At 35.5% G+C, this 16,085-nt stretch overlaps 1 protein-coding gene across 1 annotated transcript in view; it reads right to left on the reverse strand.

Annotated features, from left to right (window-relative positions):
• Positions 1-16,085, reverse strand: part of LRPPRC (leucine rich pentatricopeptide repeat containing) — a 99,032-nt gene that overhangs the window by 64,292 nt on the left and 18,655 nt on the right. Inside the window, exons 12-14 of the mRNA XM_052647793.1 lie at positions 9,299-9,417; positions 7,751-7,844; positions 4,502-4,568 (exon numbers count right to left, since the gene is read on the reverse strand). Coding sequence (XP_052503753.1) covers positions 4,502-4,568; positions 7,751-7,844; positions 9,299-9,417 — 280 coding nt within the window. The remainder of the gene's footprint in view (positions 1-4,501; positions 4,569-7,750; positions 7,845-9,298; positions 9,418-16,085) is intronic.

The following is a 16,085-nucleotide window of genomic DNA, read 5'->3' on the forward strand; positions in this document are numbered from 1 at the left end:
CCACCCTCCCCACCCCATCCTTCTGGGTTGTCCCAGAGCACTGGCTTTGACTGCCCAGCTTCGTGCATTGAACTTACACTGGTCATCTATTTTACATATGGTAATATACATGTTTCAATGCTCTGAAACATTTGTTTTTGGTATGTTGCATTGTCAACAGAAGTCTGAACTATCTTCAATGACATTTTGTCTCTCAGAAGTAACTCAATATTTTTGGTGGTAGAGTTTTCAGTAATATAGAAAATATATGCGGCCTTGTTTCTCATTTGAACTTTGTTCAGTTAGGGGTATTGTTAAGAGGAAAGAAAGTCTTATACTAAACATCCTCTTGCCTTGGATTTGACAGAAGAATTCACTAACTTTATCAGTCAGAAGTAAATATCCTTTAAAATACTTAAAAAATAGTTTAAAAAAAACTTAATAGTAAAAACTCTCTAGTAACCTTGAATAATCCCTAACTAATAAGCAGTATTGAATTTTAAACATTTTTATATAGGTGACTTCACATTCATAGGTTAACAGATAATTTAGTTTATATATTGGGAAACTTTGGGAATGCATTACACGTGACTGGTATTCAATGACCATCTCCTGAGCTTATCAACTTACAGAAATACTAGCTTGCTACTTAAACACCACTCTAAGAATATATGTACAGAAGTGCTGGTCTTCCCCAAATACTGTGGGATGGCATCAAAAAATCAATCTGTGCCCAAACAGGTGACAGAACACATGGAAGGAACAACTGCCACTTGGACCAAGGGTTCTGCCACTAGGGCAGGTAATACTAAAGGGAGATAACTGTTCCAAACACTGCATTCCAATATGGAACTGCACATCCATGCTTCCCTTCAGTTCAGTTCAGTCGCTCAGTCGTGTCCGACTCTTTGCAACCCCATGAATCGCAGCACGCCAGGCCTCCCGTCCATCACCAACTCCCGGAGTTCACTCAGACTCACAGCCACTGAGTCGGTGATGCCATCCAGCCATCTCATCCTCTGTCATCCCCTTTTCCTCCTGCCCCCAATCCCTTCCAGCATCAGAGTCTTTTCCAATGAGCCAACTCTTCGCATGAGGTGGCCAAAGTACTGGAGTTTCAGCTTCAGCATCAGTCCTTCCAATGAACACCCAGGACTGATCTCCTTTAGGATGGACTGGTTGGATCTCCTTGCAGTCCAAGGGACTCTCAAGAGTCTTCTCCAACACCACAGTTCAAAAGCATCAATTCTTTGGCGCTCAGCTTTCTTCACAGTCCAACTCTCACATCCATACACAACCACTAGGAAAACCATAGCCTTGACTAGACGGACCTTTGTTGGCAAAGTAATATCTCTGCTTTTTACTATGCTATCTAGGTTGGTCGTAACTTTCCTTCCAAAGAGTAATAAGCATCTTTTAATTTCATGGCTGCAATCACCATCTGCAGTGATTTTGGAGCCCCAAAAAATAAAGTCTGCCACTGTTTCCCCATCTATTTTCCATGAAGTGATGGGACCAGATGCCATGATCTTCGTTTTCTGAATGTTGCTGACTGTGGCTCAGATCATGAACTCCTTATTACCAAATTCAGACTTAAGTTGAAGAAAGTGGGAAAAACCACTAGACCATTCAGGTATGACCTGAATGAATCAAATCCCTTATGATTATACAGTGGAAGTAAGAAATAGATTTAAGGGACTAGAGCTGATAGATAGAGTGCCTGATGAACTATGGACGGAGGTTCGTGACATTGTACAGGAGACAGGGATCAAGACCATCCCCATAGAAAAGAAATGCAAAAAGCAAAATGGCTGTCTGGGGAGGCCTTACAAATAGCTGTGAAAAGAAGAGAAGCAAAAAGCAAAGGAGAAAAGGAAAGATATAAGCATCTGAATGCAGAGTTCCAAAGAAGAGATAAGAACGCCTTCCTCAGGGATCAGTGCAAAGAAATAGAGGAAAACAACAGAATGGGAAAGACTAGAGATCTCTTCAAGAAAATTAGAGATACCAAGGGAACATTTCATGCAAAGATGGGCTCGATAAAGGACAGAAATGGTATGGACCTAACAGAAGCAGAAGATATTAAGAAGAGGTGGCAAGAATACACAGAAGAACTGTACAAAAAAGATCTTCACGACCCGGATAATCACGATGGTGTGATCACTCACCTCGAGCCAGACATCCTGGAATGTGAAGTCAAGTGGGCCTTAGAAAGCATCACTACGAACAAAGCTTGTGGAGGTGATGGAATTCCAGTTGAGCTATTTCCAATCCTGAAAGATGATGTCCCTTAGGGGACTAGCTAAAATGACGACTAGGGTATCTCACTTACTGTTCTGTAATTCACTACATTTCTGTAAAATATGAGTAATTATTTCCGCTAAAGAGTAACTCTTAAGTAACTTTAAGTGAATCTCTTACATGCTAATCCTTAAGGAGCTGCAGGGCTCTACTGCTAATATCCATCAGTTCTGTTTTCAGAACAGCTTTCAGTCAGTCAATTGTAAAGTTGCTAGATTCTTAGAACTCACACATGGACTGGAATAGTTACATTTCCAATAATCTCAAAATACATGGGCTAGCAGGTAAAGTATCAGGATCAGGGAGATACTACCTTAATAGCAGGGCTCAACTCATTTAGTGGGAATAATACTAGTCTAAATGGCAACCCACTCCAGTACTCTTGCCTGGAGAATCCCACGGAGGGAGGAGCCTGGTAGGCTACAGTCTATGGGGTCGCAAAGAGGCGGACACGACTGAGCAACTTCAGGCAATCCTAGTCTAAAAGCTGCTCAAGTCCTACCTACAAAGCACAGAATGCAAGAGATGTGGGTTGGATCCCTGGGTTAGGAAGATCCTCAGGAGGAAGAAACAGCAACTGACACCAGTATTTTTGCCTGGAAAATGCCATGAACAGAGCAGCCTAATGGGCTACAGTCTGTGGGGTCGAAAAGAGTATGACACGACAGTGTGTGTGCACACACACACGCAAAGCATAGAAGCATGCACTAAGAAAACTGTTTCAAGTAACTTAATGCAAGATCATCTCAGAACAAAGCTCAAAAATATTTAGATGAATTGAAAAAAAAAATTCCACACCATAAAATTCACAACTAGCATCCAGTCGAAAATTGTAAACAAGCACAAATGTATGATGCATAGTAAGAACAAAAATTTAAGAAAATTAGTAGGCAAGGACATAAAAACATCTGTCATTACTATTTCCACACAGAGAAGAGGGAAAAAAGAAGCATGAACATATTAAGGAGACATGGCATATATTGAAAAAATAAAAAACCCAAAATGAAAAATATAATGTCTGAGATTCAAATACATTCTAGATGTATCTTTGCCTTAGCCAAAGCTCTGCAAAGTATGTTAGTCTACTTTCTTCAGAATAAAAGACAAGCTCCTTCATGTTTTTTAAAATATTTTACAATCTGATCCTAATCAATGTCTCCAATCTCAACAATAAGTACTTGCTGAATAAAAGGGATTGCTCAAAAACAGAGGCAGAAACACAGAATAAATAAGGCCTCAGTAATTAAGTCAACAGTGTTGATTATGTGCCAGGTATTAGTATCTATGTGCTGAACATAGGGCAATAAACCAAACATGGAGCTTATGTCCTAGTAATCAACACAGCTATCACAAAATCTTTGTCACAAAATAAGAGCAAAAAATAAAAAATAAAAAGATATAGTATGCCCTTATTTAGAGGCTTTCATTTTTCCAAACTACAATGACTTTGGTTATCTAATTTCCCAGCCCACCACAAACCAGAAGCAACCCACATGTCCATCGACAGATGAATGGATAAAGATGTGGTATGTGTCTATACACACACATACATACAATGAAATAATACTTAAGCCACTAAACAGAATGAAATATTGCCATCTGCGGCAACATGGATGGACCTGGAGATGATACTAAGTGAAGTAAGTCAGAGAGAGAAAAACAAGTATCATATGATCTTGCTTGCATGTGAAACGTAAAAAAAAACAGATACAAATGAACTTATTTACAAAACAGAACACAGAGAATGAATTTATGGTTGGTTACCAGCAGGGGAGAGGGGTGGGAGAAATAGATTGGGAATTTGAGAATGATATGTACAAACCGCTATATTTAAAATAGATAACCAACAAAGACCTACAGTTAAAAAAAAAAAGTCATCTTGTAATTAAATACTCAAAGCATAAATCAAATATACATGCAAATTTGTCTATACCTTCTACTCGCCATTTTCAGAGTGCTTTCTTTTTCGAAACAAGACCTTTATCAGATCAGTATGCATTTCTTGGAAATGTCTGATATAAAAGGCAGCCTAAACTCAATTCAACTACTTAGTAAGAATAAAACAGATCCAAAAAAACAAACAAAAAACAGATAAGGTTATTTCAGGTAACTAACATATTGCAAGATAAGAGTATCTGCTTCTTTCCTTGAATAGTAGGTCAAAAAGACAGAAGAAATCAGTCCATATTTAGACAAAGATCATATAAGGTGATCATCTTACCTCCTAAAGCCTAGAATGAGGCTGCCTCTCAATGAAGAAAATGAGAAAGGCAACGTATTTGATTCCACTGCAAAAGAAAATTATCATCTTAAAATTCCAGACAAAAACCAAAACTTGCATTATCAATATATTTGGAAATACATTTATACTAATATCTTTCAGTTTTCATTTGGGAACTATTATTTAAAAAATGGAAATTTTTGATACAAAGTTAATTAGAAAATTACAATAATACATATTGGCAATATAAGCTATCTTTTAAAAACATTTTACTTCATTTACATAAATTTATACAACTAATGAATTTATAAATATTCTTCTGTATAACTACATTAACTAATCTAACAGCGTACTCAAAGTCAGCCTGGTACATATACCAAGGCTGTATGTTATTGGACAACATGGCACTAAGAAGGGAGAGAACGTAACTACCTTTTAAAAACAGAAGATGTGCAGGGGAGGGGAAGCACTTTCTTGAGAGTTGTGTAGGATTAGGTTGAACCATTCACATTTCCTCATTCTACTTTTCACTATGATCTATAATCTGCATTCACGCAAGAGTGACAACCTAAAGTCATAATAACCTCTTGATCTCTGTTAAATAACTGATTTATATCGATCTTTCACTTTTCTGATGATTTTATTTCCTCCACTATTCACTTTGGCATTTAACAGTCATGTTTCAGTGAAACCTTGCATGTTTCAATGCTGACAGTCTACGCCTAAACTGCCTTAGTGTAAGAATCAAGCTTTAATGCATAAGACCTGACGCCCCACATAACCCTTGTCTTAACAAGCATGGGACAGAATCATGGTGAGCATCTCCTGAAGTTATTTTATATAAAATAAGTATATAAAATGGTGCCATGTTATAAGTAATTGTTTTCATCTTTTCAGTACATATGTAAAGTGGCTACCAACAGATTAAACAGGGACAGAATTATAATAGGTAGGAACCCACTGTGGAGGCAAATTCTGAAGACAGAGTTAATAAATACAGTTTAGATACCTGGTTAAGTTTTTTAAAAAATTCATGGGAAAAGTCATCATAAGTTTTAATATTATTTGTTCATCTCCCTAAATATGAAAAAAAATTTAACCTACACACATAAGCAGAATTACTTGAGACCAACTGTCAGATCCCTTGAACATGAAGCCTAAGTTTCTCAGTGGTTTCACGAGACATTAACTCTAAAATCTGTTTCTGAAATGACCTGAATTTACTCGCTCCAGGAATTTTAGTGGATGCACCACATGCTTTTTGGTAACCTTGAATTTTGCTTAATCACATTAATTTCCATGCCTACAAACTCAAATGGAGAAATGGTTCTTACTATTCCACAAACTTGATCAAGATTAGCTATTTCACAAGTCAGGGGGTTGGAATATACAGCATGGTGACTAAAGTTGGTAATAATGTATTTCGTATGTGAAAGTTGCTAAGAGAAGATCTTAAGTCCTCATCACAAGAAAAAAAAAATTTCGTAACCATGTATGGGGATGGATGTTAACTAGACTCATTCTGGTGATCACTTTCCAATACATACCAATATTAATTACTCTATTATATGCCTGAAACTAATATTTTATGTCAATTACATCTCAATTAAAAAAAAGACAATCCATTTACTTTTCGCTACTACTTGCCATTCCTTGTAGTAACCAAAAGTGCCTCTCTATAAGGAGCCTACAAGCAAATACCAGCAATTACAGAAGTAACTGCTCTTCAAAGACCTGTAATTCAAGGGAAAGGGAGGACTCTGATGGGAGTGAGCTGACATCTTCTGTCTTTAAGTTCACAGCAATTTTCTTTTTCACATTTAATAAACAACCTCTTGAAAACTTCTTTCTAAACTATCCAAATTAATATTTTATAGAATATTATCAAGTTTTTTATTAATTAAAAAGGTCACCAGAAACATTTCAGCCAGCTGGAAGGCTGCTGACAGAAAGCATCTAGTTTCCGTAGCAACAAACAAGTCTGAAAAAAATCAAGAGGTTGACAATGAAGTGGAATGGATGATATGATAAAGGGAAAGGCATCTCTCTTGTATTCACCTTATGTGCCCAGATTCCTATTAATGCTTCTCTGTTTTCAACTTGTCAGTATGAAAAATCAGTATATTATACAGAGTGGGAGGCAAAATCAATACACTCGGATAGCAGCCTGCATTAATGCCCAACCTTACACTCAAATAACTACACCCAACAATCACCATTTTTCACCCTGACATTTCACCTTTCCCTCTACAATAATACAATAAAATAAAATAAATCTAATTCGTGCATATTTTGAATTAGAGGCTCCATTTTAAATAATGTAGACACAGGTAATATGTACCAACATATTACCATTTATACAATCTGGTTTTCACAAGCTTCCATTTATACAATTTAAATACATGTTAATCAAAGCTTAGCTTTTAACATTTTAGTGGGCTAGATATTGACGTTTGTATGTTTGTTTTTAAATGGTGTCTTTTCACAAGACCTGAAACACTGTCAAGTTAATGCCACAGATAATGTTAAAAATTTTTAATTAAAAAGTGTCTAATTTACTAAAATTAAAATGTCTGATAGTTAAAAAAAAAAAAAAAAAGGTTAAAGTTAGATGATCTTGGTCTGTCTCAGTCACCAACTTTGGCCAAATCATATAACCTTTCTAAGCCTCTCTTCATCTATCAGTGGATGAATTTATTAATATGTGATGAACACTGTAAAGCACTCTATCATTTATAAGTGTTTAGTAAACATTTGCTGTGTTTCATTAACGAGAACTGGGAGCTGGCTTCATGTAACCTAGGGCCATAATAGCATTAGTTTAGAAAACACTTTCAGAAACCACATCTCATAGGATTTTCATAGTTCCCACAAGGTAGAGAGACAGGCAATACAATCCCATTTCATGAACTGAAGCGAAAGAATGGTAGAGAGATTTGTTTCTGATCCCATAATCAGCAGTTTATCATAGATAAGATCCAAGCCTTTCAGGTCCCCATTCCAACCTTACACCATGCTACTTCCAAGGTCCTTTAAATCTTAAAACTACTTCCAAATTATTTATAAATTTCAATTCATAAACCGTCTTATCAGGACAATTTTTTTTTAACTTATAAAAACTTCCTCCCTTTCACGGAAATTACTTTGAACTACCTGAGGCAGGGAGTGAGGGCATGGACTACCCTGTATGCTCTCAAAAGTCACAGAAATTAACACCTGCCAAATCTACTACTTATGTTGCATACTTACGAAATGATAAAATATAATCTAAGTTTCCATTTACTGCTTTACTTCTCAATTCAGCTTGAGAAAATACATTATCATCATGTGGGCATCCATTTTCCTAGGGATAAAGCATATTTCAATGATAATATACCTCAGCTAAAAATATGCAAATTTCTTCATATCAGAAACTCTAATAATCTTTCATTTTAAAAGATCATTTTCTAAAATACAAATAAACTGAATAAACAAACTTTAGCAAAAGCTATGAGATGGAGTTTCGACATCCTAAATTAAATGTTTATCTTCAAATTCATATAATCTGTTACTATTAGAGTGCTTTCCTTCTAGGGAGAGTTTACTACTGAAGACATTAGAACTGCTCTCTCATTTACAACAATGTACTAATTCAAAACAAAGAATGTATTGATCCAAAATGATATTTTAAGGCATATAATGAGGTACAGGTCAAATTTATTTTTACTTAACTCCAAATGGTAATTACTTGTCTCAACATCATGTTTAATAATTTAAGTAAATGAGCTGAAATTCAGCTGAACATATTTACTGAACCACTTTATAATAACAGCACAATATTAAAAATCAACTAATCAATAATAAATAAATAAAGATATATTTTGGTATAATATACAATAAGACATTCAATCATAAAAAATAATTTGTGGAATTACATACTATAATGTAAAGGTGCCAAGTGAGAAGAGTAAGTTTTAGGGAAATAAGAATATGTGAGGAAATTACCTTTTTAAATGCATTTTTTAACAGATAAATATGGATAGCATAGTCTCAAAATACACTGTTAAGGACTCAGGGAAGAAAGCTAAAGACACTCAAGACATAAACTGTATCTTTAAGAGGAATGTAATTATGAAATTATTTAAAAGACAAGACACTCTAATAATATAGAAAAATAAAGGCATTATGTGAATAACCACCTAAGAAACAGGTCTTCTGAGCAAAATATTACTTCTTAAAAGTACGTGGTACTCTACAGAGTTGTTCCTAATTGCCTAGTGCTTTATTCTGAAAATCAAAGTGCAACCATTTGCTGAGCCAGTGCACTATCCAAGTCAATTTTTCATAGGCCCTTTTATAAATGTCTTGCTTATTCTGGTGAGGACAGGAAGTATCTGGTAGGAAAAATAAAGCTTTGGGGTCAAACAAAAAATTATTCAAAAAAAAAAGGAATAGTAAATTTATTAAGAGTTTATTATGAAAATTCATAGAGAAGTGAAAAGTACTAGTCAAAACATAGGTACAGTTACATTGTAGAGTGGGGTGAGAGTGAAATTGTTTTATTTAAATTTTGTGTGATATTGGCACGCTCTCTCTTCAACACAAGGCAAATGTTACTTTCCCTTTTAAAGTTATTTTGAGGTTTAACAACTTTACAGGTGTTACACTCACCAATATTTTTACAAAGCTTTAGAAAGTTATATACCAACATAACCATTTTAGTCCTCAGCTCAGTGACTTTTTTCCTTCGTTACCACAAAACGCTAGGGAGGGAAGATGCCCTCCTCAGTTATGAGATTAAAGCCACACTGTGCTCACCTGCAAAACATCACGAACCGACTTTACACTATCAAAGCTCGGAAACACGTAACTAACGTATGTCTCCTGATCAGGAGTTACTCCCATTTCATGCATTCCTTTGAGGACTTCCACTATACCTGTAAAGATCAAATTTAAGAGCACAGAGATGAAGAACTTAGAATACATTAACAAAAGATGAAAAGTTCAGTTCATCTATTTGAATTGTAATGTAGGAAAAGTACTTGGCGTTTTGTCTGAAAGAGAAAGAACAAAACTGGGTGATAAGACGCTAAACAAAAAAAATTAAACTACTCCTTCCTTCATCTCTCCCTATTAATTCAGGAGTAAACAGAAAGGAAATACTCCAGAATTTATAAGAAAAATGAAAACAATTAAGCCAGATGCGTAATAATTTCCAGTATCCCAACTGAACAGAGATCATAAAACATCACTGCTATCACACAGCATTGATGGATCTACAAAATGAAACTTGACATGAATAAATATCACAGAAACAAGGGATTAGAGGAGTGGGGTGAGAGGAGATCTGTTCAAGACAAAAGTTTTTAAGTTAAGCACGTATGTAAAGAATTCCCTTATTGTATTAATAACTACCTTGTGAATTCTTATTTAATAACACAAGAAAGAATAATTGATTCTAATGAGCTAGTCTCATTGTATTTTACACTGTAGGAGTCTAGTAAATTGTTCATTCTTTCATTTCCCCCATTCATAAAAACATCTTTTATTAAATTCTCAAAAGGACAGTTCATGTTTTCAAAAGCTATGGTTAGCTTCAAATAGTACAAACTGATTTCTTTAAATTAGATCAATTAGTTCTAGAATATTGTCAAACTACTCAGGTGCTACCTACTTTGACAGAAGCAATCGTTAAAGAAAGACCTCATTTGTTTTTCTCTTTAGAATTTACTTCTTTAGCTTCATTACTTTCACATTATTGAAACTTCCCCTAAAAAAAATTCCGTTTTTGATCTATGGTATTATCTACATAAAAGCTATATTTCTTTAAGTTTCTTATGTAACAGTTTCTAGTACAGAAACTTGACTATAAATTCTCACTGAATACAGAATTCCAAGTCAGAAGACAAGTCTGACTACATTATGAATATTGAACATTTTTTAGATAAAATTCAGATTATCGATCAAAACCTTTTAAATTTAAACAGTTCATTATATTTAAAATTACCCAGTATTTTCAAAACCTTAGTTAATTAGATCTATTTTTCAAGATGTAAAAACAATACAGGGAAAAAACCCCAAAAGACAAAGCATGTGCTTACACATGAAGAGAGCATGCATGTCGAGTTAGTCCATACAGCACACACAAGCCTAAACAATAACTGCAAGAAAAATCTGAAGCTATTCCTCCAACAACTCCCTGAGAATTGTAATAACCTTTATATCTATCATAAAAATGGCAAGTCACACTGGGCTTTTCTTCATACGCAAAAATCACTAAGCACTTGGCACAGTACATAGCTGCTTTTCAATTACTAGTAATAGACCTGTGCTAATCTGTGCTAATCTAATGTCCTCAATGTATCTTCTGGCTAGTAATGACTGCTTTCATGACCACGGTTAAAGTAAATTTCTAAATTTCAGGTACGACGTTACAGTGAAGTGACAAAACAAAAGCAAGGTTTGCAGTTTAAAGAGACTTAGCTTTCAACTCTGGTTCTGGCACTTAATGGCAGAGTAAATGTGAGTAACTCCACTTTCAGTTCAGTTCCGTTCAATCGCTTAGTCGTGTCCGCCTCTTTGCGACCCCATGAATTGCAGCACACCAGGCCTCCCTGTCCATCACCAACTCCCAAAGTTTACCCAAACTCATGTCCATCGAATCGGTGATGCCATCCAGCCATCTCATTCTCTGTCGTCCGCTTCTCCTCCTGCCCCCAATCCCTCCCAGCATCAGGTCTTTTCCAATGAGTCAACTCTTTGCGTGAGGTGGCCGAAGTATTAGAGTTTCAGCTTCAGCATCAGTCCTTCCAATGAACACCCAGGACTGATCTCCTTTAGAATGGACTGGTTGGATCTCCTTGCAGTCCAAGGGACTCTCAAGAGTCTTCTGCAACACCACAGTTCAAGAGCATCAATTCTTCAGTGCTCAGCTTTCTTCACAGTCCAACTCTCACATCCATACATGACCACTGGAAAAACCATAGCCTTGACTAGACAGACCTTTGTCGGCAAAGTAATGTCTCTGCTTTTGAATATGCTATCTAGGTTGGTCATAACTTTCCTTCCAAGGAGTAAGCATCTTTTAATTTCATGGCTGCAATCACCATCTGCAGTGATTTTGGAGCCCAAAACAATAAAGTCTGACACTGTTTACACTGTTTCCCCATCTATTTCCCATGAAGTGATGGGACCAGATACCATGATCTTAGTTTTCTATTTCTTCTTTATTGACTATGCCAAAGCCTTTGACTGTGTGGATCACAATAAACTGTGGAAAATTCTGAAAGAGATGGGAATACCAGACCATCTGACCTGCCTCTTGAGAAACCTATATGCACGTCAGGAAGCAACAGTTAGAACTGGACATGGAACAACAGAGTGGTTTCAAATAGGAAAAGGAGTATGTCAAAGCTGTATATTGTCACCTTACTTATTTAACTTCTATGAAGAGTACCTCATGAGAAACGCTGGTCTGGAAGAGGCACAAGCTGGAATCAAGAGTGCCAAGAGAAATATCAAAAACCTCAGATATGCAGATGATACCACCCTTATGGCAGAAAGTGAAGAGGAACTAAAAAGCCTCTTGATGAAAGTGAAAGAGGAGAGTGAGAAAGTTGGCTTAAAGCTCAACATTCAGAAAAACTCCACTTTACTGGGCCATAATTTCTTAGCTTACACACTAGAAATGGCAATATACCCAAACTGTGCCTTCTAGACATTTTAACACATAACAACAATTTAACATGTAACATTTGACTTGATCCTTCTACCCACCATCCATGTAATAAGAAAGGCAATACATCAAGGCACTCAATAAACGGAACAATTTTCTGACCCGTAAGAGTCCATGCCTATTAAATGGATGGAAGCAAAGTATCAAAACTGCAAATATTACCCACAGGTACGGAACAAATTCTTGTGGTCTAGGCCTACAGGAAGATGGAGGACAACTGAAAAAACAGAATGAACAAAAAGAATCCCAGTATTGCAACTCAGTTGATCAGTAAATAAAGTTCTATATTAAGAAGGCTTTCATCTCAGCCTACTCGGGGGAAGAGTATAGATTTTTCTACTTAAATAAAGTTAGAAATGCCTCCAGAAGTCCAATAATCTTTATTTTAACAAAAATGTTAAAGTAAGCATTTTCTTCAAGGTCAAAGACATGTCCTAAAATAGAAACACTGTTTCCTAATGCAGGTAGGTGCTTGAAACACTACAAAGATGGAAAAACCTACACTTTCCCCTCCAATCAGAAGGACCTAAGATCAAATTCTTTTAGACTCAGGAATGATAATAAAGCTCCATATTTACTTCTCAGGGTGGTCACTAAAACTAAAATCTGTGTGAAACCCTAAAATCACTAAACAAATGTTAATAGTAACAACAACTAAAATTTTTTTAGCTGTCTTAAAATACTCTAATAGCATAACTATTTCATTTTCTTGCAAACAGGTCAACAAACTGACTACAGAAAGAAGAGTCCTACACAAACACTTCTCATCATCAATGCCTCTAATATATTTTAATCTCTTAATTCTTCAATCTTCTAATAATGCTTTTCAGGTCAGGAAGAGTGCACTCTGCCTGTTTAGATGAGCTGCATTGGTACCATTTTTAACTTATGCATCTTTCCAACTGAAACTAAAGCAGTTTTATGAAAACCTGGATTCCCATCATTGCTCAGATGAGTTCAGTCAAGGATATTCACTTCAGTAACTATAGTCGGACAGGAAGATGCAAACACTTCTCAATAAGAAGAAAGGTGACTGATCTGACATACCTACATATATCTTCCTTAAAAATACAATCCACATTTTAAAAAAATATTCATATATTCACTTAGATAAACAAGGTTCCCAAGCCTCTGTGAACTTAGAAAATCTAAACGATCTAGTGAACAGCATTTCAAATGTAAGCACAATATAGTTTATAAAGCAAAAGGGAAGTCGCCATTCAAAAGTTTAAAGGAATTAAAGTACTACAAACTACTGGGAAAGATACATGGGTTTTCTGAACAAATCCCACTGACTACGGCTGTTTACCCCACATGATTTTAGACTCTACCCAGAGAACTCACTTTACAAGGAGGGAATTTATTTTTTCAAAAGTACCACCTAAAATAAGGATTCTTTTTTATTCTACTTGTTTGAGTTAGTATGAATAGAAAGCCAGATTTCTAATTTATATCCACTCAAAACTTAGATACAGTTCCATGTATTTTGGCATCAAGTATTACTGCTAAAAGTCTAGAAAATTTATTACCTTCGTGATCTTTAAAACCAAAAAAACTGAACAAGGCTTGAAGCTTCTAATCCAATTCTGAGAATATAGAGAAAATACTTTAAAAAAATTTTTTTTTAAAAACAGGAAATTAATGTGTGATACAATATTGTTAACTAAAGTACAGATTTTGTTCAAATTAAAAAAAAAAAAACTTATTGTAAGCCATTTGGGAGAAAAAGGTAAATTGCTTCCAATGAAACCAGACATAGATGCATTTCCATTTGTTTGTTTAGATTTTCAATAAAAAAACATTTTACTAAGAAAAATAAAAAGTACCTCCTACTCAACCATTTTACTCAACTGGTATTTAAGCTTTCATACCAGCCTTTCCTTTCATATTTTACCTCTTTTATATTCTTATTTTCAGGTTTCTAAACATATACCAAGGCATGTAGATCTTCATCATTCTGCATTATTTCCTCTCACTAGGGCCAGTCCACTAAAATTCTAAGAGAGGATTTTTCCATTTGCGCCACAGAGAAACACCAGCAAGATAAGCCATGAGGAAGTCGTTGTAAGAATCTTTTTTAGGGCTTGGTGATGGCCAAATTTGCAGCCAGAAGAATTCTATTCAATAAACATGTGATCATGCTACAGTTGAAAACTTGGTTCAGTCTGATCTGAGCTCTGAATACCTTTCTTTGATTTCCTAAATAGTTTTACTTTCTCCTCATGAAAAATACTCCTCTACATCCTCCATCTCTGTAGCCATTACTGTCTTCTATTTTATTTCTACCAGTTTACATGTGACATTCCCCAAGAGATAAAGTCACTGCACTAGTAAGAATGTTACTTCTTTATCTTACAGGGTGCTGGAGAATTGACGCTTTTCAACTGTGGTGCTGCAGAAGACTCTTCAGAGTCCCTTGGACTGCAAGGAGATCAAACTAGTCAATCCTAAAAAGAAGTCAGTCCTGAATATTCATTGGAGGAACTAAAGCTCCAATACTTTGGCCAACTGATGCAAAGAACTGACTCACTAGAAAGACCCTGATGTTGGGAAAGATTAAGGGCAGGAGGAGAAGGGGACAATGGAGGCTGAGACGGTTGGATGGCATCACCAACTTGATGGACATGAGTTTGAGCAAGATCTGGGAGTCGGTGATGGACTGGGAAGCCTGGCATGCTGCAGTTGGACCCAACTGAGCGACTGAATTGAACGAAACTATATAAAATATACACAGTCATTGACCTGTTACATGAAGAAAAGTCTGTAGAATACATACTTTATTTTCAGGATTACTTGCAAGGGAGAAATGAGTTTTTAAAAACTATAAACCAGCTGACAATCTCTTGTATTCTCAGGCTAACTTCCTCAGTTTTCCTATTTTTCCAGTTAAAAATCTTCATTGATTAAAATAACTTGGTACTTTTGTAAAATGTCCTTAATTCAAAAATCAATACCTAATTTTTAACCAATAGCTAAGAATTTTTAGAAAACAAATACAGTATATTTATCAATGTCTGAATATGGAGTTGTTAAGGTATTAACAATGAGTATTTAAAACAGGAGGACAGAAAGTGTGTTCTAATCCAAGCACTACTGACAACTGCATGTAGAACCTAAGACCATTCACTCTCTCTGGGCTTGCAGTTCCTTCATTAATACAATGTGAACTTTCAAAAAGGTACCTTTGATCCTAAGAGTCTAAGAAAAGAGGGCCAGGAGATAAGAGTCCACTTTTCTACTAGTCTGAGATACAATTACGGAAAGAAATTATCTGAATTCTTTCATGTTTACTAAGTAGTAAAATGTGGTAAACAATTCAAGTCTAGATACTCTGATAGGTTGAGAAAAAAAAATTGACCTGATGAACAAACAAAGGTTTCAATGGGCGTACTCAAACTATTTTCCTATCTGTGTACAGTGGACAATACTCATATGCCCAAGGATTTTCATGCAATGATGTAGATTTTCTGTGGTTCAAAAATACTAGGTTAAAGGTTACCTCTTGGAGCTTTCAGAACTGGAGAATACGCAAAGAGTTAATCAACGAACATATTGTTTTCCCAAAGATTTTTCTAAAAAGGATTTAGATACTTTTAGAGCCAGAAACAATTAGGGAATACTTGTTTCACTATTTCCTTTAAACCAGAAGACAGCTATATATTTAAAACAAAATTGCAATATGAAAGTCGCTAAAAGCACTTTTTGGTTGTTTGTGCACTTTGTTTGTCACCCAATGTCACACTAACAACCCTGCATCTCATTCTAAAGCACATTATACAGCAAGATAAAATGAAAAAGACCATTTTTTGTTTCCCCAAGGGGGAAGTACTTCTGTTAAAAGCATCTTTTTATGAGACTACTCTTTCTGAA

This window comes from Budorcas taxicolor, chromosome 11, assembly GCF_023091745.1.
Source record: "Budorcas taxicolor isolate Tak-1 chromosome 11, Takin1.1, whole genome shotgun sequence".
In the NCBI taxonomy this organism is placed as follows: Eukaryota; Metazoa; Chordata; class Mammalia; order Artiodactyla; family Bovidae; genus Budorcas; species Budorcas taxicolor.